The sequence below is a fragment of the Camelus dromedarius genome, chromosome 18 (assembly GCF_036321535.1).
Source record: "Camelus dromedarius isolate mCamDro1 chromosome 18, mCamDro1.pat, whole genome shotgun sequence".
NCBI classification, from domain to species: Eukaryota; Metazoa; Chordata; class Mammalia; order Artiodactyla; family Camelidae; genus Camelus; species Camelus dromedarius.
In genome coordinates, this window is record NC_087453.1 from 44,993,512 (window position 1) to 45,020,106 (window position 26,595).

At 46.7% G+C, this 26,595-nt stretch overlaps 1 protein-coding gene across 2 annotated transcripts in view; it reads left to right on the top strand.

The window, feature by feature from the left end:
• Nucleotides 1–26,595, top strand: part of CFAP61 (cilia and flagella associated protein 61) — a 258,634-nt gene that overhangs the window by 54,487 nt on the left and 177,552 nt on the right. Inside the window, exons 9-11 of one of the 2 annotated variants that reach the window (XM_064475921.1) lie at nt 15,720–15,820; nt 21,645–21,719; nt 25,629–25,807. In XM_064475921.1, coding sequence (XP_064331991.1) covers nt 15,720–15,820; nt 21,645–21,719; nt 25,629–25,807 — 355 coding nt within the window. The remainder of the gene's footprint in view (nt 1–15,719; nt 15,821–21,644; nt 21,720–25,628; nt 25,808–26,595) is intronic. The other variant, XM_064475922.1, reaches the window with a different exon arrangement.

The following is a 26,595-nucleotide window of genomic DNA, read 5'->3' on the forward strand; positions in this document are numbered from 1 at the left end:
GATGCCGGGTCACCTGTGAAAACTTCCGTGTGTGTTTCCCCAGAGGGACGCTCTCCTTTACAGCCTCAAACATCCCTCAATATCAAGCAATTAACTTGAAAATGTTCCTACCATCCAATCTGCAGTCCCAGACCCATTCAGGTTTCTCCATTTGTCCCAATAATGTCCGTCGTAGCAAAAGTATCCAGTCCAGAGTGACAAAGTGCATTCAGTTGCCATATTATTTTCCATTTTGGACCAGTTCCTCAGTCTTTCCTTAACTCTGATGACCCAAACACTTCTGAAGATGACAGTCTTCTGGTTTGTAGAATGTGTTTGTTTGTGTTTGATGTCTTCTCATGACGACTTTCACGTTAGGCATGTCTGGCAGGACCGTCCGGGAGGGACATGGTTCTGCTGTTACACGTCTGCAGTCTGTCCCACTGCTGATCATGTGTGTCACTTGGATCCCTTGATTAAAGTGACTCTTGTAGGTGAAAAGTGAAAATGATCTGAGCTTACTCCGGCCTGTGCAGAGATCTGTAGTAACTCCTTTATTACTCACCTCTCTCGGCTCCACCTTGATTCTCACTTGGAATCAGCAACTTCAGGTAGGTGATCCTATTCAAAGCCCCCCTGGGAGATTCAGCCTGGCTCCCCAGCTTCCCACGCAGGTACTTGCTGCTGCTGCTGCTGCTGTCTCCGTGGGCTAGTGATGCTCCTGGTTTCTCAGTGAGTCAGCTCGTCTGTGCCTGATCCAGCTGCAGCCTCTGGTTATCGCTACACAGTTCATTTCAAGGAAATGGTTCCAGAGTCTCTGTGACCAAAACTAACTTCAGCTCTACTGCAGCCTCTAAGTAGGAGGCTTGCAAACTGCACGGATCCAGCTTCCAAGGGCCCAGAGTGGGGCTCTGCCCACAACTTCCGCTCTCGTATCTCTGGTTATATCTCTTTCTTCTCCCTAAACTTGTCTTTACCTTTTAACCTCTTTAAAGACAATTAGATTCTTTTGTTTGGCCTTTTTAAATAGCTGGCTCTTAGACTTATCTATCAAGTCTGTGGGTTTATTTCTTTTTGAACTTATTAATGTCTGCTTTCATTCCTGTGATATCCCTTCCCTTAATTTTTTTTTTTTTTTGGCTTGGCTTTGTTTTTCCTCTTCTAGTTGCTTGATTAATTTATTTTCTTTTTTTTTTCTTGTTTGATGTAAAAACATTTGTTGGAAAGAAAAACTTTTCCTCTACCAACTCTGGTCCTAGTGGTCAGGGACCTGCAGAGTAACTGACAAGAGACAGATTAGCAGGAGCAAAGTTAATTTCACACGCAGGCGCGCCCTGTAGTGGCGAGTAACCCACTGACAGTCGGGAGTAAAGGCGTATATACCAACGTGACCAAGGAGGAGCCTTGTTAGGGCTTTAGTGAAAAATATGGGATTTTTTAATGCTAATGGGATTGTGCCATTAAACCACTGAACTCGCGGTGGGTAAATTCATCCTGGAAATGTGTGCTATATGGTTGAGGTCATTGATGGTGACCATATCCACTTTACCAGAGTTAAAAGGAGCTCTGGTGACCAGGTGCCCAATATGGCCAAATCTGTTTTCTCTCACCTTCACCACCGTCTCAGGAACCCACTGGCACTGCAGAAGAAAATGCAGCTGTCTGTCAACTGGGGAGGAACAGAGAGCCTGCTTTGCTGGAATTTTATGAGGAAGCTTAAATTGGACTCTTAAAAGCTTCTGAAGGCCAGGATGCCAAGCCAAGAACTCACTACCAGATTTCACTTGAAGTACCTATAGATTTGGGTGAATTTCTCTCTTCTCAAGATCCCCCCGATATCCTTCTTTACTCACTTGTAATGCGGGGAGACCTGTAAGCCAGGCATCAGATACCCAGGAGAGATCTGTAAGCATTAGCTCCATAAAATCGGCCCATTTCCTTAAACCTGCCTGGTCATAGCAGATTCTATGGACAGCTTTCTCAAATATGACATTTTAATCAAAGCCTTGGTCATATAACCAATGTTTCCAGTTATGTCCTGTTACACAGTGAACAGATTCTTAATGAAGCTATGAAAACAATTATATTTTTACGAAAATGAGAATACTCAGAGTTTCTGAATTCTGGAGGCATCGGGCAGGGAGAAAAATATAAATATTTTATTTCTGTTTACAAAAGTATAATTTACTAAGTTGTCATAAGTTTAAAATAGCTTAAGAGAAAAAGAAAGCGGTTCCTAAATCCAGGAGCAACATTTTAAACAAAACACGTAATTATCCTTCATCAGTTCATTTAGTACCATGTAATTCATTCTTGTTCTGCTTGGTCTTGAGTCTAGTTTCATGGAACCATCGGCTTCCCATGAGAGTTTGCAAATCCTTACTTAGTGCAGCGATAAGATCGCAGGGTTGTTTAAACAGTGCCGCCAGCGCCGGCACTCCAGAGTACCTGGCATGGTCTCTTCTCCATGGGTCTCTGAGACACTTTGTTTTGTAAAAAAGAATGAAATAATGCCACTTGGAGCAACATGGATGGACCTAGAGATTATCATACTAAGTGAAGTCAGTCAGACAGAGAAAGACAAATATCATATGATATCACTTATATGTGGAATCTAAAAAAAGACACAAATTTTATTTACAAACCAGAAATAGACTGACATAGAAAACAAACTACAGTTACCAAAGGGGAAAGGGAGGAGGAGGGATAAATTAGGAGTTTGGGGTTTGCAGACACACACTACTGTATATGAATAGGTAAACGACAAGGGTGTACTGTGCAGCACAGGGAACTATATTAAATTCCTTGTAGTAAGTTATAATGGAAAAGAATCTGATAATATAAATATATATGTTTAAAAAAAGAATAGATTAATAGAACAAGAAAACGTTGTTGTTTTAACAGAGGGAAGGCCAAACCCTAGCTTTTCATTCAAACATTGTTACTGAAGCTCACTTAAAAAAAGAAAGTGTATAAATAAACCCACGCAACCTCAGCCGCTTTGACCAGCCACACAACATGAAATTTCTTTCCATGAGCCTTCTACAACTTTCCGTATCATTCAGATTTTATCTGCTCCTTCCCTTTCTCATTCTGGAACGGCCAGTCGATTTCTTTCTTTTTCACCTTAACAGGAACACATCCTGCACTCCCTGCCTGTCATTCATACGAAGTCATTTCCCTTCTAGTGATTTCATTTATGTATGTTGATTATAATCTTTATCAGTTATGACCTTCATTTTACAGAGAAACTGAGGAAGCGGGCAATTGTGGATTGTCTGTCATATACCAGCATTTTCTAGCAGATCAGCAAATTTTATGAATTTCATAATTTTTAGAGATACATGCTTCTTTGCAGTAGAATTTTTTGATGTGGCAAATCCAAATATCTTCATTGACAGATCCAAAAACTTTAGTCTCTCTGTAAAAATAAGAAGTCAAAAGTATAGAAACTTAAACTTCATAATGAATGTTTTAATATTTTATCTTCTTTAGAAATGATTTAGATGTTTGCTGAATACTTATTACTTAGCATAACTTGGGCATAGACAGTCGTGGTACAGGGTAATAAAGAATGGCTCCTTTGCTCAGCTTCGCCACCTCGCATTGGTTTGCCTTTCATGTTTAGATCTACCATCCACATGGAGTTGATTTTCACGTGTGTTGTGCTAGAGGAATCATTCCATTAAAAAAAAAATATGGACATCCAATTGCCCATGCACCATGCATTGGAAAGGTCATCCTTTCCCCCACTGTAGGCCACCTTTGCATAAATCAATTGTCCATACTGCATTTGTGGGTTGATTTTGGGATTTTTCATTCTATTTGTCATTTTTATCCTGAGTTAATCACCATAGCTTTATGTTAAATCTTGATATCTCCTAGAGCAAGTCTCTCTACCTTATTTTAAAAAATGGACTTTTTAATTCTTAGTTATCTGATTTCCCAAATAAACTTCGAGAGTTAAATCAAAATAATAATAACTTTTGGGATCTTGCGTGAAATTGCTTTGAATCTATACGTCATTTTGGCGGGAACTGACGTCTTTACGATACATTAAGACTTTTAACGTATGAATGTGGTATATTCCTCAGTTTATTTATGTCATTTTAAATTTCTTTTCACAATGTTCTATAGTTTTTGCATAGAGGCTTTTCACATCTGTTGTTAGATTTGCCCCTAGGTATTTGACATTTTCACACTTTTGGACGTTATATATTTTAACAAATCTTTGTTTTCAAATTGTTGCTGTTACGTAGAAATGCAGTTGGTGTTTGGATATTGACCGTATAGCCAACAATCTTGCTACACTGATTTATTAATTCTTTGAATTCATTTGTAGATTATTTTGAATTTTCTTTGCATAATATAAGTTTTTATTTTTTACTTTCAAAGTCTTATTCTTTTATTTCTTTTTTATGCACCGGCCAATACCTTAAGTAAAAGCAGTGTTAGCAGGCATCCTTGTGTTTTTTTCTCAATGTTAAATGGAAAGCTCTCAATATATCACCATTACAGATGGCTTTGTGAATCTATTAGCAGAATAAGGAAGTTTCTGTATTTCCAGCTTGCCAAGAGATTTATCAGAAATAGTTGTGCTTTTGTAAAATTGAATTTTATGAAATGCTTTTTTCCTGTGTTTACTGAGATGATCGTATTCTTCTCCATTATTCTGTTAATGGGGTGAATTATATTGATTGATTTTTGTATGTTAACTTTTTTGTTAATAATAGAGATGTATTATTCTTTTTATGCAATCCTGGATTTTTTTTTTTCTGCTAGTGTTTTGTTGAGGATCTTTGCAGCTATGTTCATGAGTGAGACTGGACTTTAATTTTCACTGCTGGAAATGTCCTTGCCAAGCTCTGGAAATGAGATTTTGCCAGCCTCATAAAAAAAATCTGAGGGGTATTCTGTCTTCTATTTTTGGAAGCTTATGCAAGGTTAGAAATAATTATTCTTGAAGTATTTTGTAGAATTTGCCAGTGAAGCTCTCTGAACCCGGTGCACTTTGAGGGGGAAATTTTTAATTGCAGTTTCAGTTTTTGGATTGTTATGTAACTGTTTTCCTTTGACCTGTTTGGTAGTTTGTACATTTCCTTTACATTCCAAATGTATCAGGATAAAGCTGGTGCTGTTTCCTTTGCTCTTACTGTACTGGGAGCATCCACGCGCTGCGTGGTGACGGCGCCGTCTCGTGGTTCCTGACCCTGACTGTTTGCGTTCTCTTTCTCAGTGTTGCCAGAGGGACACCAGTTTCATTAGCCTTCCCAGAGGACCGACTTTGGGTTGCGTGATCCTCCCTATTTTATGTTTATTACCTATTTTATTTCTACTCTTTTCTTTATTATTTCCTCCTTTTCATTTTTGGGCTTAATTTGATGTTTTTTTCCTATATCTTTAAGTGGATTTTTAAACTCATTGATTTTCAGGGTTTTTTCCTTTCTAATATGAGTGTTTAAATCATAAGTAATCCTCTATGCTTGGATTTAGCTGCAACTTGCAAAGTTTGTTTTGAAATGTTTTCATTGTCAATATTTTTGAAATTTCATTTTACTTACCCTTTGACCCATAAGTTATTTAAAAGGATATTTATTTCCAAACATACAGGGATATCCTAGTTAGATATTTTTAAAATTTTATTATTTTTTATTTATAAATATTATTTTACTTATTTTGGGAATCATAATCTATGTACTAAATATAGCCGTTTACACAGTAAACAGGCTTTCCTCCCACCCAGTTCTCTTCCCAGAGGTATCCATTAATTGTCAATTTCTTGTCTGTCACTCCAGAGTGATCTACACGGAGGCAAGCACTCATGTCTGTATGTTCTTTTTAGAAACACAGATAATAGTATTTTACACACGCCATTCTGCATCTTGCTCTTTTCCACTTCACGTGTATCTTTGCGGTCTTTTCAGGTCAGAACACGTAAAGCTGCCTCAGTCTTTCTGTTTTATTTTGCTTCTAAAACGAGGAGAGGGATGGTTTTCTAAACAACATTTCCACCTCTGTTGTCAGCGACTCCCTTTCCATCATTAAAAACAAAAGTGAAAATGGACCCCCTGCAGCCAGTGTGCACATGCGAGGAAGCAGACCTTCTCTTCCTGGAGCTTCTCCTCAGTCCTTTCGAGGCCATTTCATGGGCCTTGAAGGGGGCGACGCTGCTGACTTCACACGGGTCCAAGAGGTTGCAGCTGTCGTCCTGCACGACCAGCTCTGACCCCAGCTCTCTTCCTGTTGTGGTTCCGTCTCTATGTTTCCAGGTGATGCAGATCTTTCTTGCCAGGCTCATCTTTTTCTTGATGGCTGTTCAGCAGTCGGTTGTGGTTTTGTTGTGGTTGCAAGGAGAGGTGAGTTCATGGTCCTACTACTCCGCCATCTAGACTGGAAATCTAAAATTTTATTTTATTATGGTAAGAACACTTAACGTGAGAATTGCTTTCCTAAATTTTTTTTAATTGAAGTATAGTCAGTTTACAATACTGTGTCAATATCTGGTGTACAGCATCACGTTTCAGTCATACACATACACACATATATTCCTTTTCATATTCTTTTTCATTATAGGCTGCGCTTTCTTAAAGTTTTCAGTGTTCACTGGAGTTTTGTTAACTACTGGCAGAGCGCTGTACAGCAGATCTCTGGGACTTATTCCTCTTGTGTTACTGAAACTTTTGATGCCTTATAAAGGTTTATACCTTTTGAGTAGGATCTCCCCATTCTCTCCATGTAACCCTGGGCAACTACCATTTTACTCTCTGCTTCTGTGAGTTTGAATAGTTTAGATACAACATATAAGTGAAATCATGTATTATTTGTCCTTCTGTGAATGGTTTACTTCCCTTGGCATGATATGTTCAAGGTTTATGCTTATTGTCACATATTGCAGGACTTCCTTCTTTTTAAGGTTGAGTAATATTCCATTGTTTGCATATTCCACATTTGATCTCTCCATTTGGGTGTCTGAGGTATCTTTTTATCACTAGGTTTTAGCTTAATTGCACTGAAGCTGGAGCTCCTACCCTGAGTGATTTTAATCCTTTAAATTTTGTTGAATATGTGGTCAATTTTGGTAAATACTCCTTGAGTCCATGAAAAGAGCGTGTATCCAGTAGTCGTTAGGTACAGTGTTTACAGTGTTCTAGGTGAATCAGCCACATTAGATAATATTGTCAAATCCTTACTGACCTCATCAATTGTTTGATCAGTTTATGAGAGGTGTGTTAAAATCTCCTGCTTTAAAAAAAAATCTGCTTTGACTGTGGCTGTCCCAATTTCTTCTCATAGTCTTTCATTTTTCATTATATATTTTCAGTCTGTGTTTTCAGGTGCATAAGTTTTGTCATTATGTCTTCCTTGAACTTTAAAAAAAATCAGTTATGAAGTGTCCTTCTCTATCTCTAGTGATCTTTTCTTGCCTTAAAGTTTACCTTTCCTGATTTTAATGTGTCCACATCTGCTTTCTTTGGTTCATATTTACATGCACATCGTTTTCCACCCTTTTACCTTTATCCTTCCTACTTCCTTACATGTTAGATGTGTCTCTTGTAAACAGCGTAGAGTTTGGTTGTTGCCTTTATCTACTGTGACAACTGTTGTCTTTTAATTACAGTATTTAGTTCATTTACATTTAATGTTCTCATGGGTTTATATCTACCATCTAACTTTACAGATGTCCCCTACATTTCTATGTTTTATTCCTGGTATTTTTCATTTGTATCTTTTTCTTTCTTAATCCCACCAGTGTCAATTTCATTAGTGTTTTTTCAGAGAACCAGCTTCAGGATTTGGTTGATTCTGTTATATTTTGTGACTGCATCAATAATCCGTTGCCTCGATAATGCTGCTAACAAACACCTGCAAAACCGCAGTGGCATCCCGCAGTGAGCACGTTCTGCTGCTGCAGCTGATCAGCTCGGCAGCTCTGCTGGTCTTGGCTGGTCTTCTCCCGTGTCTTCGGGTTGGCTGCCTGTTGGCGGATCGAGGCTAGCCTTGGCTCTGCTCCATGTGCCTCTCATCCTGCAGCAGGCTAGACGGGCATGTCCTCAAGGGGATGGCAACCGTGCAAGAGACCCAGTGGAAATACACAAGGCCCCTTGCGGTCTAGGCCTCGGACTAACATACGTCACTTAACACATGCCACGTAACGCAAAGCAGGTCCCAGGCTGAGCCTAGGAGCAGAGTGAGGGGACCCTACATGGAAAAGGGCCTAAAAGGGGAGAGGGTGAAAAATCAGCATTATGATTGCAACTCATGTTCACAAAACAGAATAAAGCTGGTGGTTTTGCTGTGGCCTTCTTTCTCTCGTCCTAAGGAGACACAAACTCCAGGTTAACCTGCTGGAAGCTGAAACCTCTAGTCTCATCTCAAGACAGCGGTCTGGAGACCACCAGCGCCTGGAGCTCAGGCTCAGCATACTGCGTGTTTTGGGGTCTGTACTGCAGTTCAGCTGGGAGGAGTTTCCTTGAAAACTATGAAGACGCTCTCTGTCTTCCTTTCATGCGCGGCCTGTCGAATGTTTTCCTGTGTATCTGTGTGGAGTTTGTTATCAGCCCCTTGCTGTTCAGTTAGCCAGTGCTGAGTGCAGCCCACACACTGGCTGTCAGGACCCTGCTCTAGTACGTGACGAGCCCTGTATGGTCCAACGGCAGGATAAACATGCAGGACAAATGAAGTTACAATCAGAAAATTGTTTTGAAAGATAGGAAATTGTGGTGGGACCACAGCAGAGTTACACCCAAGTCATCCTCGGAGCATCCATACAGGCTTCATAGAAAAGAAAGCTTTTGGGTCAAAACTTCAAAAACCAATTGGAGCTTTCTAGGTGAAGGAGCAGAAAGATTTTCCTGGCAGCGGGAAGGAAACGTGCGTGTGCACAGTGAGTAGGCGTTAGAGCCCAGGCTTGCTGAGGAGAGCACAGGTCAGTGACACTGGGGCAGGAAGTGAGGGCGTGGCAGGAGACACGAAGCGGGACGGGAGGTGGAGGAGAGGCAATGAGCGCTTGGTGCCTCGCAGGAGAACGCAGGGACTGCTTGATGACAGCGTGTCTGCTGGGGAGTTGCTGGGACTCTAGCTAGACAGGGATGCATGGTCAACCTCCAGTTCCCGGGAAGGCTTTCCAAGAGCCACTGGCATGTGCAGGGAAGAGACGAGGAGGGGCTGAATCAGAATGGTGTTTGTAGATGAACCTGGGGGAGTCTGGAGAATTAATGGAACTTGATGTTTTACTGCGTATGAGGAAGGAGGGTTGTGGGCAAGGGAAGCATCAAGGGTGGCTGGTGGACCCGTTTTGTGAGATGGGAATAGTAAGAGCGAGTGACTTGTTTGATGGGGGTGTTGGGATTTCCGATCGGGACTAGCTGAGTATGAGCTTCTTAGGAAGCACTTGGGTGGATACACAGCACTCGGCCAGCAGCAGGTGCCTACGGAGGTTAGGCCGAAACAGGGCCTCCCCAAAGATCTCCCCATCCTAATCCCCAGGATGTGTACATGTTACTTTAGATCTGGAAAAAGTGTGGTTCAGGATCTTGAGATTATCCTGGTTTATCTCAGGGTCCCTAAATGCCATTTCAAGTGTCCTGATGAGGGAGGCAGAGGGAGGTGACCCAAACAGAAGAGGGGGAGGCCGTGTGAGCACAGAGGCAGAGATCAGAGTGATGGAGCCACGGGGCGGGAAGTGCCAGCACCACCGTAAACTGCAACAGATGGCGGTGGACCCTCTCCAAGAGCCTCCGGAGGGGCAGGGCCCTGCCCGCCCCTTGATTGACTTCTGCCCAGAGATACTGATTTTGGACTTCTGGCTCCCAGGACTTGGGGAGAATACATTTCTGTTGTTTTAAGCCACCCAGTGAGCAGTCATTTGTTACAGCCGCCCTGGGAAACTAACACAATTATGAAGAAGACCAAAGGGCCGGAGGAAAACCAAGGAAGGAAACGTGTCAAGAAGTCAGGACGTCAAACAGATAAACAGCAGGGTCCTACTGTACAGGACAGGGAACTGTATTCAGTATCTTGTAATAGCCTACAATGAAAAAGAATATGAAAAGGAATATATATATATATGTATTTATATATGCATAACTGAATCTCTGTGCTGTACACTAGAAACTAACACAACATTGTAAACTGACTGTACTTCAATTACAAAAAAAAAAAAGAAGTAAGGACGTCTTCATCCTCAGCAGAACTCCTTGAGAGAGGTGTGCATCCGCTCACTGTCCGTTCTCTTACTGTCTGGAGGCTACGTCTCACCCTTCAGATTGCAGCTTAAACGTCCAGAAGGACCTCTCGGACCCTCAGCCTGGAGCAGCTCCGTGGCCTTAACGTTCCTCATGCCATCTCTCATAGCTCAGCGTTTCCTCATTCGCTTGCTGACTTGCCTCCGCAGTGCAAGGCAGGCTGGTCCGTTGCCGAGTCCCCTGCGTCTAGAGTACTAATATCTAACAGATGGTAGGTGTACAATATGAATTCTTACATGAACAAATGAATGCATAAGTGAACACTCAGTGTGCTTTGTTCATTCCTCTGCTTTAGCACCTTTCACACTGCAAGATACTTGGGGTGTGTGTGCGTGCACTCACCTGCACACCCTGATCACTGTGAGCCTCTGAGAGTAAGGACTTCATCTGATTTGTTACTTACGTTTGGGTACCTCACAGAGCACCTGCAACGCCTTGTTCTCCACTGAACTTCAACTGAATGAATGATTTAACTGTTTGAACCCCTAATCTTTCCTCTTCTTAAATCTGAGTGACTTCAACTCATTTGTCAGTCTTTCTTTTCTGAAATCATCCATGATGTTAAAAGGCTAAACAAAAATGACCATTTTGTACTATTCTGAAGATGGAAATTTCCTTTTTTATTAGACCTTTTTTGGAATCTTAATTGCATTAATAATACATGAAATTAGGGGGAGGGTGTAGCTCAGTGGTAGAGCGCATGCATAGCACGCACGAGGTCTTGGGTTCAGTCCCCTGTACTGCCATTAAAAATAGATAAGGAAATAAACCTAATAACCCCCCCACAAAAAAAAAAATTTAAAAAAAAATCAGTGAAAAAAAAATAATACACGAACCTAAAAATTAGGATAATGCGGTTGAAGTTGCCTTCCCTTTGATCAGTGTCCAAGCCTGTGTCTCCCTCTCACCTCCAGAGGTCTTTGTTGGTCTGTCCCCCTCCGGACCTCTTCTCATGCTTTTATTTGAAGTCCCTGTATTGATAGGAAAAACACTAGCATTTTGTGGCAGTGTTTTTACGTAAATGGTGTGTTTTGGGTATGCGGTGTTCTGAAATTTGCCTCTGCTCTCAGCTTTTCGAGATCTAAAATGTTGTCTGGGGCACTCCTATCTTCTGGGTTGGATTCCACTGCATAGAATGTGTCTCGTTCATCCCCAGATGGACATTTAAGTTGTTTCTACTAGGTTTTTTTTATTACAGAGGGGGCTGCAGTAGCATCCTTGCACACATCTCCCCGGGCCCCTTGCAACACTTTCCACAAGCTCTATTCCCAGAATTGTTCTTGCTGGGTTTGGAACTACATTGCCACCAAACGTGGCCACATCAGTGGCCTTCCTCCAGAGACTTTCCTTCTTCTCCAGTACCTAGTGTTGTCAGCATTTTCAACTTTTGCTAGTATGATAGGTGTGAAAGGTGATAGCATTGTCTTAATTTCATTTCTCTGACTATTACTGAACACTTTTTGTGGTTTTTATTGGTCACTGACATTTCCTGTCCATTCATTTCCTTTGCCTGTTGGTTTTTTTCTCTTTCCCTAGAATTCAATTGTTGGTCTACTGTATGTGTTGGAAATATTTTCTCCACTTATTTAAAAAAATTTTAAGGTGTGGAGGGTATAGCTCAGTGGTAGAGCGCATGCCCAGCATGCATGAGGTCCTGGGTTCAATCCCCAGCACTTCCATCAAAGTTAATAAATTAAAAAAATTTTTAAGGTACTTTTGACAGACAGAACTTTTTACAAATTTTTACTGAAGTATAGTTTGTTTACAATGTTGTATTAGTTTCAGGTGTACAGCAAAATGATTCAGCTATACATACATACACATATATTCTTTTTCAAATTTTTTCCATTATAGGTTATTATAGGATATTGAATATAGCTCCCTGTGCGCCACAATAGGACCTTGTTGTTTATCTATTTTATATACAGTAGTGTGTATCTGCAAATCCTAAACTAATTTATTCCTCCTTCCCCCTTTCCCCTTTGGTAACCATAGTTTTGTTTCCTATGTTTCTATGAGTCTATTTCTGTTTTGTAGATAAGTTCATTTGTATCATTTTTTTTTCGATTCCACAGGTAAGTGATATATTTGAGTGATATAATATTTGTCTTTTTATGTGACAATTTTAAATTTTGATGTGGTCAAGTATGTCAAAATTTTTCTTTTCTGACTTCTATCTACATTTAAAAATTTTTTAATTTATTTATTTTTGGGGGTAATTAGGTTTGTTTATTTATTTTAATGGAGGTACCGGGGACTGAACCCAGGACCTTGTCCATGCTAAGCACACTCTCTACCACTGAGTGATAACCCCCCCCACATTTTTAAGGAAGGATTTCTCCACCTCCAAGGTAACAGAGATATTGTCCTATTCTTCTAGTCATTTAAAAGTATTTTTAAAAAACTTTGGGCTATTACTCTATCTGCAGATGATTGTTGTGTATTGTGTGAAATAAGGGCCCAGATTAAATTTTTCCCATGTGGTTAATATTATTTATTGTATAGTTTATTCCTCCTCCACCAATGCTACCCTTAACATATGTGAACATTTCATAATTATTTTCTTTTTTCTGGATTTCATTCTGTTCTGTTCCGACTCCTAGTAACTATTTCCATTATAACCTATAATGGAGAAGAATATGAAAAAGAATATATAGATGGATAACTGAATCACCTTGTTGTGCACCTGAGACTAACACAACATTGTGAATCACCTTTGCTTCAAGTAAAAAATTTAAAAAGTTTTGTCTATCAAAAGTACCCTAAAAAGGTTTTTTTTTTTTTTTTTAAATAAGTAGATACATGGAGAAAACATTTGCAACATATATGGTAGACCAACAACTGAATTCTAGGGAAAGGGAAAAAACCCAACAGGTAAAGGAGATGCATTAACATGTCTTAATATTCCTTAGAAAATTTCACCTACTCTTTGTTCTTATTTCTTGAAATTTTGTTGACTAGCTGTTCTTCCATATTTACTCTTTTAGAATCTCTTTATTTCATTTCACAAAAAAATCTTGTTAGGGTTTTTGATCCATATTTTAAAAAAATGTTAAAACCCACTAGACTGGGTACTGTTTCGTGTTCCTAAAGCCTCCACGATGTATTCTTCAGCTTTCCCTGTCTGTTAGTCGTATCAAAGGCAGGGCAGACCGGGTCTTGTGGGACCTCAGGTCTATACAATTTGAGAGCGCTCTTTAAGAAAAGGAATGCAAAATTAGGACGGCGATAGTGGGGGCTGTGCCTGGGGAGGGGCCCAGACCTCCATCCAGCCTGACTGGCTTCTCGGTGAGCCCACCGCGGAGCGGCAGTCTCACTCCGAGAAAAGGTCCTAACAGACGGTACCCTATGAACCCCTCGTTCGTGGCTTCCAGGCTGCTTAGGTGGTATCGGCAATGAAACAACAATTAACTTGGCAGCCTGGGTTGTGTGTCTGGTTGTGTGTTACGTGATACCGCTGCCTCGACTTCTCCCTGGGATGGCACCTCACAGGTGAGGATCTCCGGGCACATTAGGAACATTAACTAATTAAACCTCACAAAACCCCGAAGACACGGGGAGGGGAGGCGCCGCATCACCTCGCCCAGTTCTGAAATGCAGCCGCCTCTGGGGATGAACGTGGCAGCTGCTTCATAACAACGGCAGCTCCCGAGACACGGCAGCCCGACAGCTAATCGTCCTGGTCGGCAATTGTCTTGTGAACGTTCGCCTGTCAGACAGCGAGCCTCCAGGATTAATTGTTCGCTGCAAATTTGATCCAGCCTCTGAAATTTCTGGCTTCTTAGTAATTTCGTCCTAATTATAGAATAAATGTGTGCACAGGAGAGGCCTAGTTTTCTTTTAAACTGGGCTGTATTTTGAGTAGTTCTTCAAATTTAAAAGTTAAAATAAGGAAAGACCGTTTTTTAAAATAAAGTGCAACTTAAGAATAGGGAGTTACTGGTAGAAGTTTTTGTTTAATTGTCAAACTTGGCTGCGGAGCAAAACGAGTCGGTGACAGTGGAAGTTAGAGCAGCAGCTACCGCAGGAGGCGCGCTGGCCGGGGGCGGGTGAGGGCAGCTCCCGGGCGCTGGACGGGCTGTGCTGTCCGTGGAGGTGCCGGTTCCGTGGGAGCGGACGTGCACCTCACCGTCCACCGCGTCGCTCAGTCACAAGCCAAACCTCAGAAGCGCTCCGCTCTCGCCATCACAGGGACGCTAGAAACACGGTACGGATGATCTGGAAAGTCTTCGCGGGGAACAGGCCGCTTTCAGACAGAACAGGTTTCATGCTCCCCGAAGCATCTGCGTTCAGAGGAGGCATTCTGAGCCCTTCCTCCTCTCACGACATCTGCTGCCCCCCTCCTCCCCCAAGAGCTGCTTGCTGCGCAGGGATGCGATTCTCTCGCGGTCCCTTCGACATTACCTGCCTCCTTGTCTCTGCCTTTACACCTCCCTGAGCATCAGTGTTCTCTTAGAATTTCATTCTACTTTCTTCACCTGCATCTTTGCCAGAAGCAGGCCTAGGGCCTGAGTAACCGGGGATTTGGGGTGGAGAGGCACCTGCAGGGGCCCTGCCCTGGCTGCTGCCGGAAGGGCAAACGCAGCGGGAGAGGAGGTGTCCGCTGCCTCTGGCCCCATGGCTTCCGCTGCGATGCTTCGCAGTGAGAAAACGGGGCAGCAGGCTCCGCTGAGAGCGCAGGCTCTGGGTCCCTCCGGCGTCTGCGTGGCGCTTCGCGCGTCCTAGGGCTGCTCCGAGCAGAGGTCAGGGCCGGGGGGGGGGGGGGGGCTGGCGGGGGAGGGGCGGGGGGGGCTGGCGGGGGAGGGGCGGGGGGCGGGAGAGATGGGGGAGGGGGGAAAGACAGACGAGGGAGAGAGCAGAAGGAGGGAGAAGGGAAGGGATTGGGGGAAGAGCTTTTGAGACAAAATGGGAATAATTTTTTCTACTCTAATATTCGGCGAAGGGTAGATACACGAATGCTACCCTGATTACCGACTTTCCAGAACATACGAAAGCAGCAGCGCCTCCCTCCAGTTCTGCTCAGAAAGTAGAAGAAAGTCGCGGCCGCAGAGGCACGGTTCCAATATCTCGAGCCGGGAAGCAGCCCCGGAGCTGTCCCCGCGTTCCGCCCGCGCTGGCGCTCTGGCTGTCTTGTCACATTCCCACGTAAAGTCACATCGCCCCCCGCCGTCCGGGAGGCTCGTGGGCGGCGGTCTGTAAGCTTTCGAGGCGCTCCTGTGAAAGGTCACGTAGCTCAGGACCTGGCGGGCCAGGGCCTCCAGGGGGGCAGCGGTTTGTCTGCTTGGCTCCCGCGAGGCCAGGTGTCACTTTACCCCCGTGGTGTGGACGAGGCCAGGGAGAGGTGGAAAGTGGGGCGGGCCGCGGAGACCCCGTTCTGCCCACTCCCGGCGCTGCCCCCAGCAGGGTGACTCCTCAACGCTGCGGTGTGGTCACCACGCCGTCCCTGTAGCTGCGAATCATCTCTCTTCTGTCCTCACACCCCTCTTTCTCTCCAAGATGCTGAGCTCGGGAGGAGCAGCCAGGACACCCAGAGAACAGAGGAGGAGCCACAGGAAGCTGTCTCCCCGGAGGCCAGGGAGAGCGTGCAGGTATTGGAGGTAATCCGCCCAGCCTGGAGCCGGCGGGCCTGGGGATGCCCGTGCCATCAGGGTCAGGGTCAGGGTCAGCGGTGTTCCTGGTGCCGGGGTCACGACCCACAGGGGAAAGTCCTCACTGGCACTAAGATCTGGGGGACGGCGGCCTGGAGGCTGTGTGTCTGTGACACATCAGAGCTTCACAGCATCTTCGAGAACACAGGCGGCAATGGGATTCCCTCCTCTCCACCTTCCTCCCCACCCACCGCCTGGTTTCAGGGGCTGAAGTGGATAAAGCAGCTCAGTTAAAGCCAGTTAGAAAAGCCACCTTGTCCACAGACTCAAATGAGCCGCGTTTTCCTTCCTGGCCGACGGCCCTGCAGGCCACAGAAGCACCTGCCAGTGTTCCCCGGGGAGCTGCTGGCCCTGCTGTCCCGGCCTGGCCTCAGCAGGACCCCCAGCCGCACCCTCCCACCCTGTGCCCTGACCTAAAGGTGGGCAAGCCCACATGGCAGGAGGCCAGTCAGCCATGTCACAGAGGACATAGGATGTTGGGGATGGGCCCGGGGAGCCAGCCGTGGTTCCATCTCTGCCGACCTCTGACTGCTGGTGGTTCACAGAAGTAGAAATGCCCATATTTACGGGGCTCGGGGTCCTCACCTGCTCCCGTGGGACTTAAGGGCATGTCCCCTGTGTCCTCCGGAACAAGACCTCACTGGGGGTGGAGTGGGAGAAGGAACAGGCTTATCTCTAGGCTGCTGTTGGCAGGCTGGTCCTGCACAAGCACCATGTGTGGCCAGAATCCCAGCCCCTGTTTCGCTGCACAGGCCCTTCCGCTTCTGGTCCTCCTGACTCTTCCGTGCACTGGGCCCCGGAACCCATCCCTGAGCCCAGGATCGAGGGCTGGTGCAGAGCCATCGCTTCCTGGACTCCAGCCCCCAATCTTGGGCACCACAATGTTCCCCTGCCCTTCAGCTCAACAAAGAAGATCTTGGGAAGAAGAAGAGGAGAGAAGACCTTGGTCACAAGACCAAGACACAGTCTTCGCCTGCAGGAGGGAAGAGGAAGGCCTTCTAACTCAGGGGTGAAAACGGGGGTGGAGAACATCCCAGAAGAGGGGACTGAGGGACCCCGGCACCTTTAAAGACAGCTGTAAGGCAGGGACTAGACTGAGGGGGTGGAGCTGAGGAAGGGAATTCATAAAAAGAGCTTCATGCTGGGGGTTCCTGCCTCTGGCAAAGATGGGGTGACAGAGCCTGGATGGACTGAAAAAAGCCAAAAAAAGGTCAAGATATGAAATAATAGTTTTTGAGACACTGCTCATCAGTTGACAAAGGAGAGCGATGTCCAGGAGATGGGAGAGGAGCCAGGGGGGCTTTCGAGTCATCATGACCTCCTGCCTGAGTGAGTTCCCACCACAGCACAGGGCAGGGGAACCGTGGGAGCCCAGAGGTATGTCCAGGGGGCTAACGCCACCAAGATTTGCAGGACAGAGTCCCAGGGAGGAGAGAGCTGCACAGAGAGGTGGTGGACACCAGCAGAGGGTCACTCTTGAGTATTTGGCTGAGTCCTGAGCAGCACATGCATGTGAGGAGACTCCTGTGGGTCGGGCTGAGGGAAGAACCTCCCAGAAGGATTAGCGTCAGCAGTGCCCAGTGCTCACACGAGGCTGGGAAGACTGCCCACCCCGCCAGCCAGCCTGGGGAACCGGAGACTCCCCGGCGTTGGGGGAACACACAGGAGGGTCCTGGAGTAACCAGCTCTAGAGAGGGCGCTGCCTCAGGCCTGCCCAGCGCCTCTTTAGAGCAAGAACCGGAAAAACCAAACAGCTTCCAAGGATCTTGAGTCCCAGAACAAAGTTCAAGCATATTTGTCGAATACCAAGTTATCCAGTGCCCGGGTAGGTTCAATCACAATGTTTGGAATCCAACAAAAAATTACCAGGCACTCAAAAAACTGGGAATACACGACGCAAGAGGCGGACATAACTCAGTAATTGAAACTGACCCAAACCTGACGACGATGTGAGAATTAGTGGACAGAACATCCAGACAGTTACTATAACCAAGTAAGTTCCAAAGGCGGAGGCGAGGCCCAGGAGACAGAGGTGCGCACCCCGTTTTGCTGTGCTTGACTTTACTACACTTCACGGGGAGTGCACTTCCTACAGATTAAAGGCTTGTGGCAGCCCCGCTTTGTCAGATGACGGCTAGCTTTTTTTTTAAGCAATAAGGATTTTTAAATTAAGGTATGTACATTTTTAAAGACATAATGCTATCGCACACGTCATAGACTGCAGTATAGTGTAAACATAACTTCTATATGTACTGAGAAACCAAAAATTCACGTGCCTCGCTGTATTGTGATGCCTGCTTTATTTGCGGTGGTCTGGAGCTGACCCCGCAGTATCTCTGAGGTATGTCTGTAAAAACACCCCAAATAAAGCTTCTAGAGATAAAAACTACATGAGATGAACAATACACTGGAAGGATGAACCACGGATTAGACATTGCAGAAAAAGAGACTAGTGAAGCAGAAGTGAGAATTAAAAAAAAAAAAACAACAGTGTATCAGTGAACTGTGGGATGACTTAAGTACTAATGTGTGTGCAACTGGAGTCTATAAAGAAGAGGAGAAAGAGGCTGAAACAGAAAACATATTTGAAGAAATAATGACTTAAAAATTCCAAATGTTACGAAAGCAAACACACAGACACAAGTTCAACCAGAAACAAGCCCAGGGAACAGGAGGAGACCCACACCGAAGCCCATCGTAATCAGACCACGGAAAACCAGTGATGGAAAGAAAATCTTAAAAGCAGCCAGAGGGAGAAAAAAAGACAAGCTGGGAACAGAGGAAGGACCAAAGATACGGGTGGTAGCAGATTTCTTGTTGGAAACAGTGCAAACAAGAAGACGCTGGAGTCACATCTTTGAAAAACTGGAAGAAAATAAACTATCATCCTGGAATTTTACATCCACTGAATATGTTTCAAACATAAAGGTGAAAGGAGGACCTTGCCTGCACGCAGGGGTGGGAGAGTTCCTTACCAGCAGGCCCATACGACAAGGAACGGGGAAGGCAGTCCTTTGGGTAGAAGGAAGACAATACCACATGGAAATCTGAATCCACACAGAGGGCTGGAGAGCACTGGAGATGGTAGCTGAAGGGGTAGATGTGTAAGATTTCCCCCTTACTTATATCTCCTTAAAAGATAATTGACTGCCTAAATACAGTGAAAGCATCAGACAAGAATAGCATGCAGACCAAGAGGGGGGAAATGCAAGAGTACTGTTTTAGGGTCCTTACGCCACACCTGAAGTGTTATTGCATCACCTGAAGATAGACTTAAAAATGATACTATATAAACTAAAAAGATACTGCAGTTACAAATCACATTCACAGAGTTATATATCTAATAAACCTGCAAAGAGATAAAGTAGGAATGTAAAAATATACAATTAATCCAAAAGAAGGCAAAAAGAGAGGAAAAGGGGACTAAAGAACAGTCAGGACACACAGCCAACAGTAAGATGAGAGATTTAAACCTGTAACCACGTCAATAATTATATTCAATGTAAAATGATCTAAATATCCCAATTAAAGAACGTGCAAAGCAGATGCAGAGTGGGGTACAAAGCAGGACTCAGTGACGTGTGGGTCACAGAAAGGCTCTCTGAGTATAAAGATACAATAGGTTCAAATGAAAAGGATGCAGATAGATGCACCATGTTAACACTGATCAAACGGAAGCCGGAGCAGCTTTACTCATTTCCGACAAAGTGGATTTCAGAACGGGGCGTAGTACCAGGGGTAACGGGGGTCTGGTGTTGAGGATTATGTCCTAGATATTTAGGGCCCTAATAGTAGGACTTCAAAACACATGAAGCAAAAATTGATAGAACGGCAAAGATGAATACACAAGTCAGCAACTGTATTTGGAGATTTCAACACCCCTCCCTTAATCATTGATAGAACAAAGAGACAGAAAATCGGTAAGAATACAGGAGATTGTAAGAACACTGTTGACCAATTTGACCTGATTGGCACTTACTAGAACACTGTGCCCAACAACAGCAGAATACACCTCCTTCCCACATGCACACGGAATATTTGCCAAGGGAGCTCATATTCCAAGCTGCAAAATAAGTCTCAGTAAATTTAAAAGGATTCAATTCATCCAAAGTATGTTCTTTCCCGACAAAAGACATTAGAGGGAAACAAAACTACAAATCAGTAGCTCTCATGAACATTGATGGAAAAATTCTTTAATAAAATTTTTAGTAAATTGAACCAGTATATAAAAAGGACAATACATCATGACCGAGTAGGATTTATTCTGGAAATGCAAGATTGGTTTAACATAAGAAAATCAATGTAATTCACCATTTAGAATGTTAATTCTAAAAAAGAATACCTATATATTTATCTCATAAATGCAGTAAAGGCATTTGAAAATTTATAATCATTCCTTGTAAAAACTCCAGAAAGTTAGGAATAGAGAAGTTCTTCAGTTTGATAGAGGTTATTTTTTAAAAAACCTGTAGCTAACATAATCCTGAATGGTAAAATACTGAAAGCTTTTCCACCGAGATCAGAAACAAGACAAGTGAATGTCTGTTCTCACCGTTTCCATTCAAAATTATTCTGGAGGTTCAAGCCAGTGAAAAAAGACAAGAAAAGGAGTGAGAGACATCCAGACTGGAAAGGAAGAATTAAAGCTGTGTTTTATTCACAGGTAACATAACTGTATGGAATCTGTAAAACAACTGTTAGAACTAATAAGTAATTTAGTAAATTGCCAAATATATAGAAAATTAATATGCAGAGCTCACTTTTATCTCTATATAATAGCAATGAACAATCAGAAATGGAAATAAATACCATTTACAAAAGTACAAATACACAAAATGTTTACATCTGACAAAAGATATTCAAGACCTCTATACCGAAAACTATGAAACATTTCTGAGAGAAATGAAATAAGACCTAAATGAATGGAGAGATTTCCCCTGCACATAGTTTCCAGGGCTCCAGATTGTCAAGTTGTCAATGGGTCAATGAAATCCAAGTCAAAATTTCAGGAGGAATTTTTATAGAAATTGAAAAATTGATTTCAAAATGCATATGCAAATGGAGAGGACCCAGCACAGCCGAAACAGCTTTGGAAAAAGAGCAAGATTATAGGACTCATGCTACTGACTTCAAGTTTATTATAAGGTTCCTGTAGCTGAGACAGCGTGGTGGTGATGTCAAGGCCAGCAAACAGATGAAAAGCACGGAGGGTCCAGGAACAGACTCAGCACGTAATCTCCAGTGACAAAGAGCAGACCTCCGGCTGCCTGTCGTTGGCAGAGTGGCACCAGGTGGCGGGAGGACGGGCACAGAGGAGCACAGGAGCTTTGGGGAGTGAGTGTATGTTCATCATTTTTATTGTGGTGATGTTTTTATGGGTACGTACATAAGTCAAAACTTTTCAAAGGGTAAACAGTAAACTTTAAACATACACAGTTTACTGTGTCAATGACTCTTCAATAAAGCAGTTAAAAAAAAAAGTGCAGCTTTCGAATTACACAGAGGAGTGAGGACAGCGGAGGGACAGCTAACATCAGCAGAGAGCTGGGAGGTGCTAAGCCTGTCTCTCTCCACCTGTCCTTATTTTATCCCCAGGACAACCTTAAGAGGCAGGTGCTGCTCTCAGTCCCTTGGTACAGATGGGGACGCGGAGGCTCTGTCACTCTTCAAGGCCGCAGAGCAGCGGGGCCAGGACCTGAAAGCCAGCGCGCTCAGAGCGTGGGCTCAGCCCCCGCGGGGGTTGACTCTCACGTCTTGCCTCTGTCGTTTGCAGGGAAGAATCACTAAAGATGCCGCAGCGGAGGAGGCTTTATCACCGGTCCCGAGTGGAAACACTGGCGAAGTGGAGGTGGGGCTTGTGAGGGCTGTCTGGAGGAGGGGGGGCAATGGCGGCCCCCACAAAGCTCACTCCTCCCCACCTGAGTCCCTGCGCCCTTGGCTCGCCAGGCCTCCCTGCCTCTCTCTCCCAGGGGAAGCCGCCTCCCCCCTCAGGGCATCCTCCGCAACGCCCCCCTCGGAGAACCCTCGCTGCACTGTGGCCGGCCCTTTGCCTGCGTCCCGTGCACGGCGCGCTCCTAGAAGAGGCACTTTCTACATGAGTTACTTGCCCACAATGTCAGTACATAGGGGTTTCCCCTTCTTCTCATCAGCTGGGGAGGAAACGTTCTGGCTGGCAAACATTTCTCCAGCTGTACGTAGCGAGCATTCGTGGACACACCTGTCTGCCTTATGTGTCATTCAGACGCATCTCAGGTCCCAGGAACTGCTCCCCCTGTCGCAGACAAAGACCAGGGCTGGTAGCCTTTGCCCGGGTGGCCATCCCTGGGGGACTTCCTCATCCCCGCCCACACCTTCCTGCGTGGCCCTTCGTCAAACCTGCTCTGTCCACGTCGGCGGGAGCGTACCTTCTGTTCCTGCCAGAAGCCTGAGGACTCAGGTGGAGAAGGGCGGGGCTCCGTGGGCCCTGCTGAGAGTGTTGAGCTTCTGCTAAGAAGCAGAGGAAGGCTCGGCAGGTTTTAAGCGGGAGGTTGGCACGAACAGACATTCTCGTCTCCGGTGAGGAGCACATTTCTGAGCCTGCTGGGGTCCCCGAGCACCTCCAGTTGGCTGTGTGTCAGCTCGGGAAATCTAGAGAACCCTTTGTGGCGGAGTGGGGTGCAGGCAGTTGTCAGCCCCGTGGCCTGGGACCGATTCGCTGAGCGCTAACCCCAGATGTTAGGTTCTGAGAGGGCCAGTCTACACAGAAGCCAGCTGGGGATTAAAAATCTCACTTCATGCTGGTTGAGGCTGATCTGGAGGCAAAGCTCAGCCCCGTCACGCAGACCGATGTCCTGTCCCTGCCCTGAGTTAAACGGGCACCACGTCGGGAGGAGAGGAGAGCGCCTGGGGCCCGGAGCGGGGCGTGCTTCTGGGAAGAGCGTGCGCCAGGCGGGCACAGGGTCCGCTTTCTGAGCCTCACTCTAGCACGTGCTGCGGGTCCCCCACCGCCTCCCCCCGACTGCTCACCCCTCCGCACCCCAAGGACGAGGGCTTCAGTGCCTGGCCTTCCCCCGGGGCTGCGCCCGGGGCAGGTCGCCGTCCACGGGGCGGTCAGGGACTCAGCCCCCAGCTCCTCCACCTCTCGGGCGGGACAGCTCCCGGCGCGCTCCCCGCACCTCCCCGCCGTCTAGGGGGGACTGACGAGGAGCCCGCTTGTTCAGCTCGCCACGTTAGTGACCTTCCCTTCCTCACCTCGCTTTCCCCATGCCTCTCGCAGAGTTTCCTGGCATCACTCTCCACACAGACTTAGCTCTGAGTTTGCTTCTGGGGAAACCACATCAGGCGCCCACCCCTCGTGTCCTGGGGAGGTGAGGGGGGTGCGCAGCAGAGGGGAGCAGCCTCTCCCCAGGATTTCTCAGAAGGAAATACTGCAGGGACCTAGACGAGGCTGTGGAGCGGGAACAGGTGGTCCACCCTGGGTTAGATGTGCTGGAACCCCAGAGGGAACCCGGGTCAGCAAGGAGGGTCGGTCTCTCATGTTTATCTCCTCTCCCTCCTGGGAGGAAGAAAACCCACTGAAATCATGACAGTAAAGGAATAAGGAGGGCACAAATCCACAAGACAACAAGGCTGGGAGAGGCAGTGCTGGAAGATGAGCACCGTAACGGTGCTTAGAATGAAGGAGCTCGATGGCGGCGTTTGCGCTGGCTTAGCACCGCTGGGGGAGGGGGAGGCAGGGTGTGGTTATGAGGGAGCCACTTCTCCGGGGACCTCGGGCTCCTGCGGAAGGCGGGGCAAGGACTGGGCTGAACCCAGGGCTGTGTGTGACAGCCTGCCGCTGAGCGTCAGGGACACGAGATTCCCTGTGGGGCACTTAGCTTGTCCGCTCCTCCCCAAATGAAACGACCAGATGACGGTTCTCTAGACAGATGGACCAGAACCAGCTCCGCATCCAGGTCCAGCCTGCAAGGCACGAGGCTGCGTGACGGGGAAAGACAAAGAAGTGGACTTCCCCTTTTCAGAGGGAGGACCCCTGCTCTCCTCCGGCCGCGTTCTCCTGGCAGAAGCCAGGCCTCTGTGCTCGTTTTTAATCACTGCTGTAACAAATTGCTACACTTTACTGGCTTAAAGCAACATAAATTTATTATCCCGCAGTTCTGGAGGTCAGAAGCCCCAAACAGGTCTTACTGTGCCAAGATGCAGGTGCAGAGAGGGTCCTATTCCTTCTGGAGCCTCTGGGGGAGAGTCCAGTCCTTGCCTTTGCCGGCTCCAGAAGACACCTGCTCTCCTCGGCATGTGGCCCCTTCCTCCATCTCCAGAGCTGGTAGCATCTTCCAGTCTCTCTCTGACTCAGACCCTCTTCCCTCCCTCTTGTAAGGACACTTCTGGTTTCATTCCCCCCCCACCCTCAGACCATCCGAGATAATGTCCTTGCCTCGAAATCCTTCCTTAATGACGTCTGCAAAGTCCCCTTTGTCCTGTAAAGTGCATCCCCAGGTCCCGGGGCCTAGGCCGTGTGTGTTCTGGGGGCCCCTGGTCAGTGCCTGGTCACCCACCGGGTGCCCCACCTCACCAGTAGCTGTTGAGTTTTGCTACCCACCAGGCAGTGTTGATTTTAGGAAGCTTAAAATGCGCTCCATAAATAACAAGGCGGGAACCCTGAACGGAGGAGACAAGGAGAAGGCCTGGAGCTTGAGAAATGAGGGCAGGTGCTGCCCCAGGCAGGAAGCGCCAGGCTGGGTCAGAGGAGGGGAGAGAGGACTTGGGGTCAGATGGAGCCTGCTTGTTTGGAAAAGAATATGGACAAACTCTTGGCAGCTCCGACAACGCACGGGGAAAAAAATCAGGGAAGCAAGCGTGCCAGAACCGAGTCCACAAACGAGAACGTGGTCGTAGCTCACTCCCCTACGGTGGCACCTGCGTATTTGTAATAATGTAAGTAGTTACTGATTTGGACCTGAATTGCGCTGTAATTACAGGGACGGCCGGGGGACAGGATACTGGGCAGGGGCGTGGAAGAGCGTCCCATCCGCCCACCAAGTTAGTGTCCAGGAGGGGGTTTCAAAACTAAGGAATTAAGACATCGCAGCATAAGAACAGATTCAGACACACAGAGGTAGACGCCTACAGAAATGGAGGAGTTGGAAGAGCTGGCCAGTAGGGGACGAGGGGCCCCTGTAGTGCTCATATAGTCATTTTGACTGTCTGCATGCATTACTTTGATTTCAGAGAACTCGGAGAGGGACCTCGGAGTGAGTCATTCCCCTCTTGCTGAGCTGTATTCTCACCTCCTTAGATGGCCCTAAATGGGACTGGAAGGACTCAGCTCTGACTTTCCGCGTGACTACGGGCAGGGGGGCCTCCCCGGGGCTCCGCCTCACCAGCAAACCGCCTGAACAGTCCCCAGATCCAAAGATGCTTGTAGCACAACGTCACAAGGAAACCCCTTTTGGGGACGGAGAGATTTCGCTTATGGAATTAATAATTGTGTGTTAGTACCAGGCTCGAACCCCCACCCAGTGCTGCAGTTAACATACTGGTCCCGTATCAAAGGCCAACTGAAACCGTTTATTTTCTGACCTTTGCGTGAGAACTCGTTTCAGTCCTTACAAACGTTGATTGTCTCATGAAGAACGCGCCCTTGGGACCGCGGCAGCTCAGTTTGGTGTTTCAGGTGAGGCGGTGCCACCTGTCCCGGGAAGTGCGTCGTGGAGACACGGCAGCCGCTGGCCCGTAAGCTGTGCAAAGTGAACAGGTTCCTGCTCTTTCCTTGCTCTAGGACACAGGAGAGCTCAGCCAGGAGCACAGCACAGATGACGTGGGCTACTCGGTCAGCACCACGAGCTCAGCATCCGTGTCTCTGCCCGAGGAGACCGGCTCCTTCTGCCCCACCTACAGGGGAGCCTCGGCTGCCTTCTGTATCCAGCTCTTCTGTATCGACGAGAAGTACGAAGCGAGGCGAGTACTGGCCCCGGCGTGCCTGCCGCGTGAGACCGCCTGTGGCGTGACTCTCGCAGAGCTGGTGGTCCCAAGCCTGCCCCCCTCCCATATCTGGGGAGTTTTTTTAAAACCACAGATTCCTGGACCCCATTCCCAGGGATTGCAGTCCACGAAGTCTGGGTCAGGCCCACAGGACTGGGCTGCCCAGGTCCGGAAGGCCATCCCCTATTCGCCCTGTTCTCCTGAGCTTGCCTTTGGAGGGGACTTTGGGCTTAGGGTGCTGCTTGTCTGGAGTCTTTTAGTTGCAAGTAGTGGAAACTCCAGCTGAATCTGGCTTTGGAAAAGTGGCATGATTGTCTCTCGTCGTAACAAAGGGAACTCCAGCGGTAGGGCTGGTGTTCGCTGCGGCGTGGGTCAGGACTTGGAGAACCCTGTCGCGGACCAGGTGTCTCTCTCTTAGCCACCAGTTGCCCTCCTAGTTACCCTCCTAGTTACCTGCTGCCGGCCTGCCCTCAGAGGGGTGTCTCTGCCCGGGCCAAGAGAGCAGACACTGGGCTCGGGCCCTGCACCTGATCTGGACAGGAAGGCATCTGACTTGGGCCCAGCTGTCCAGCCAAAGCCTTCTTGGGACAAGATGGGCTGTGTGCTCACCCCTGAGCTGGTGGCTGGGCCGGGCCAGGCCACCATGAAGGCTTAGCCCCCTGTCTCCTGCTCCCCATGGAATCGGGGCTGGCGTTCCCCCGGAGGTCATCTGAGAGGGGGTGAACACCCCACGTTCAGTGCTCACTGCCCCCTGTCATCTGGGC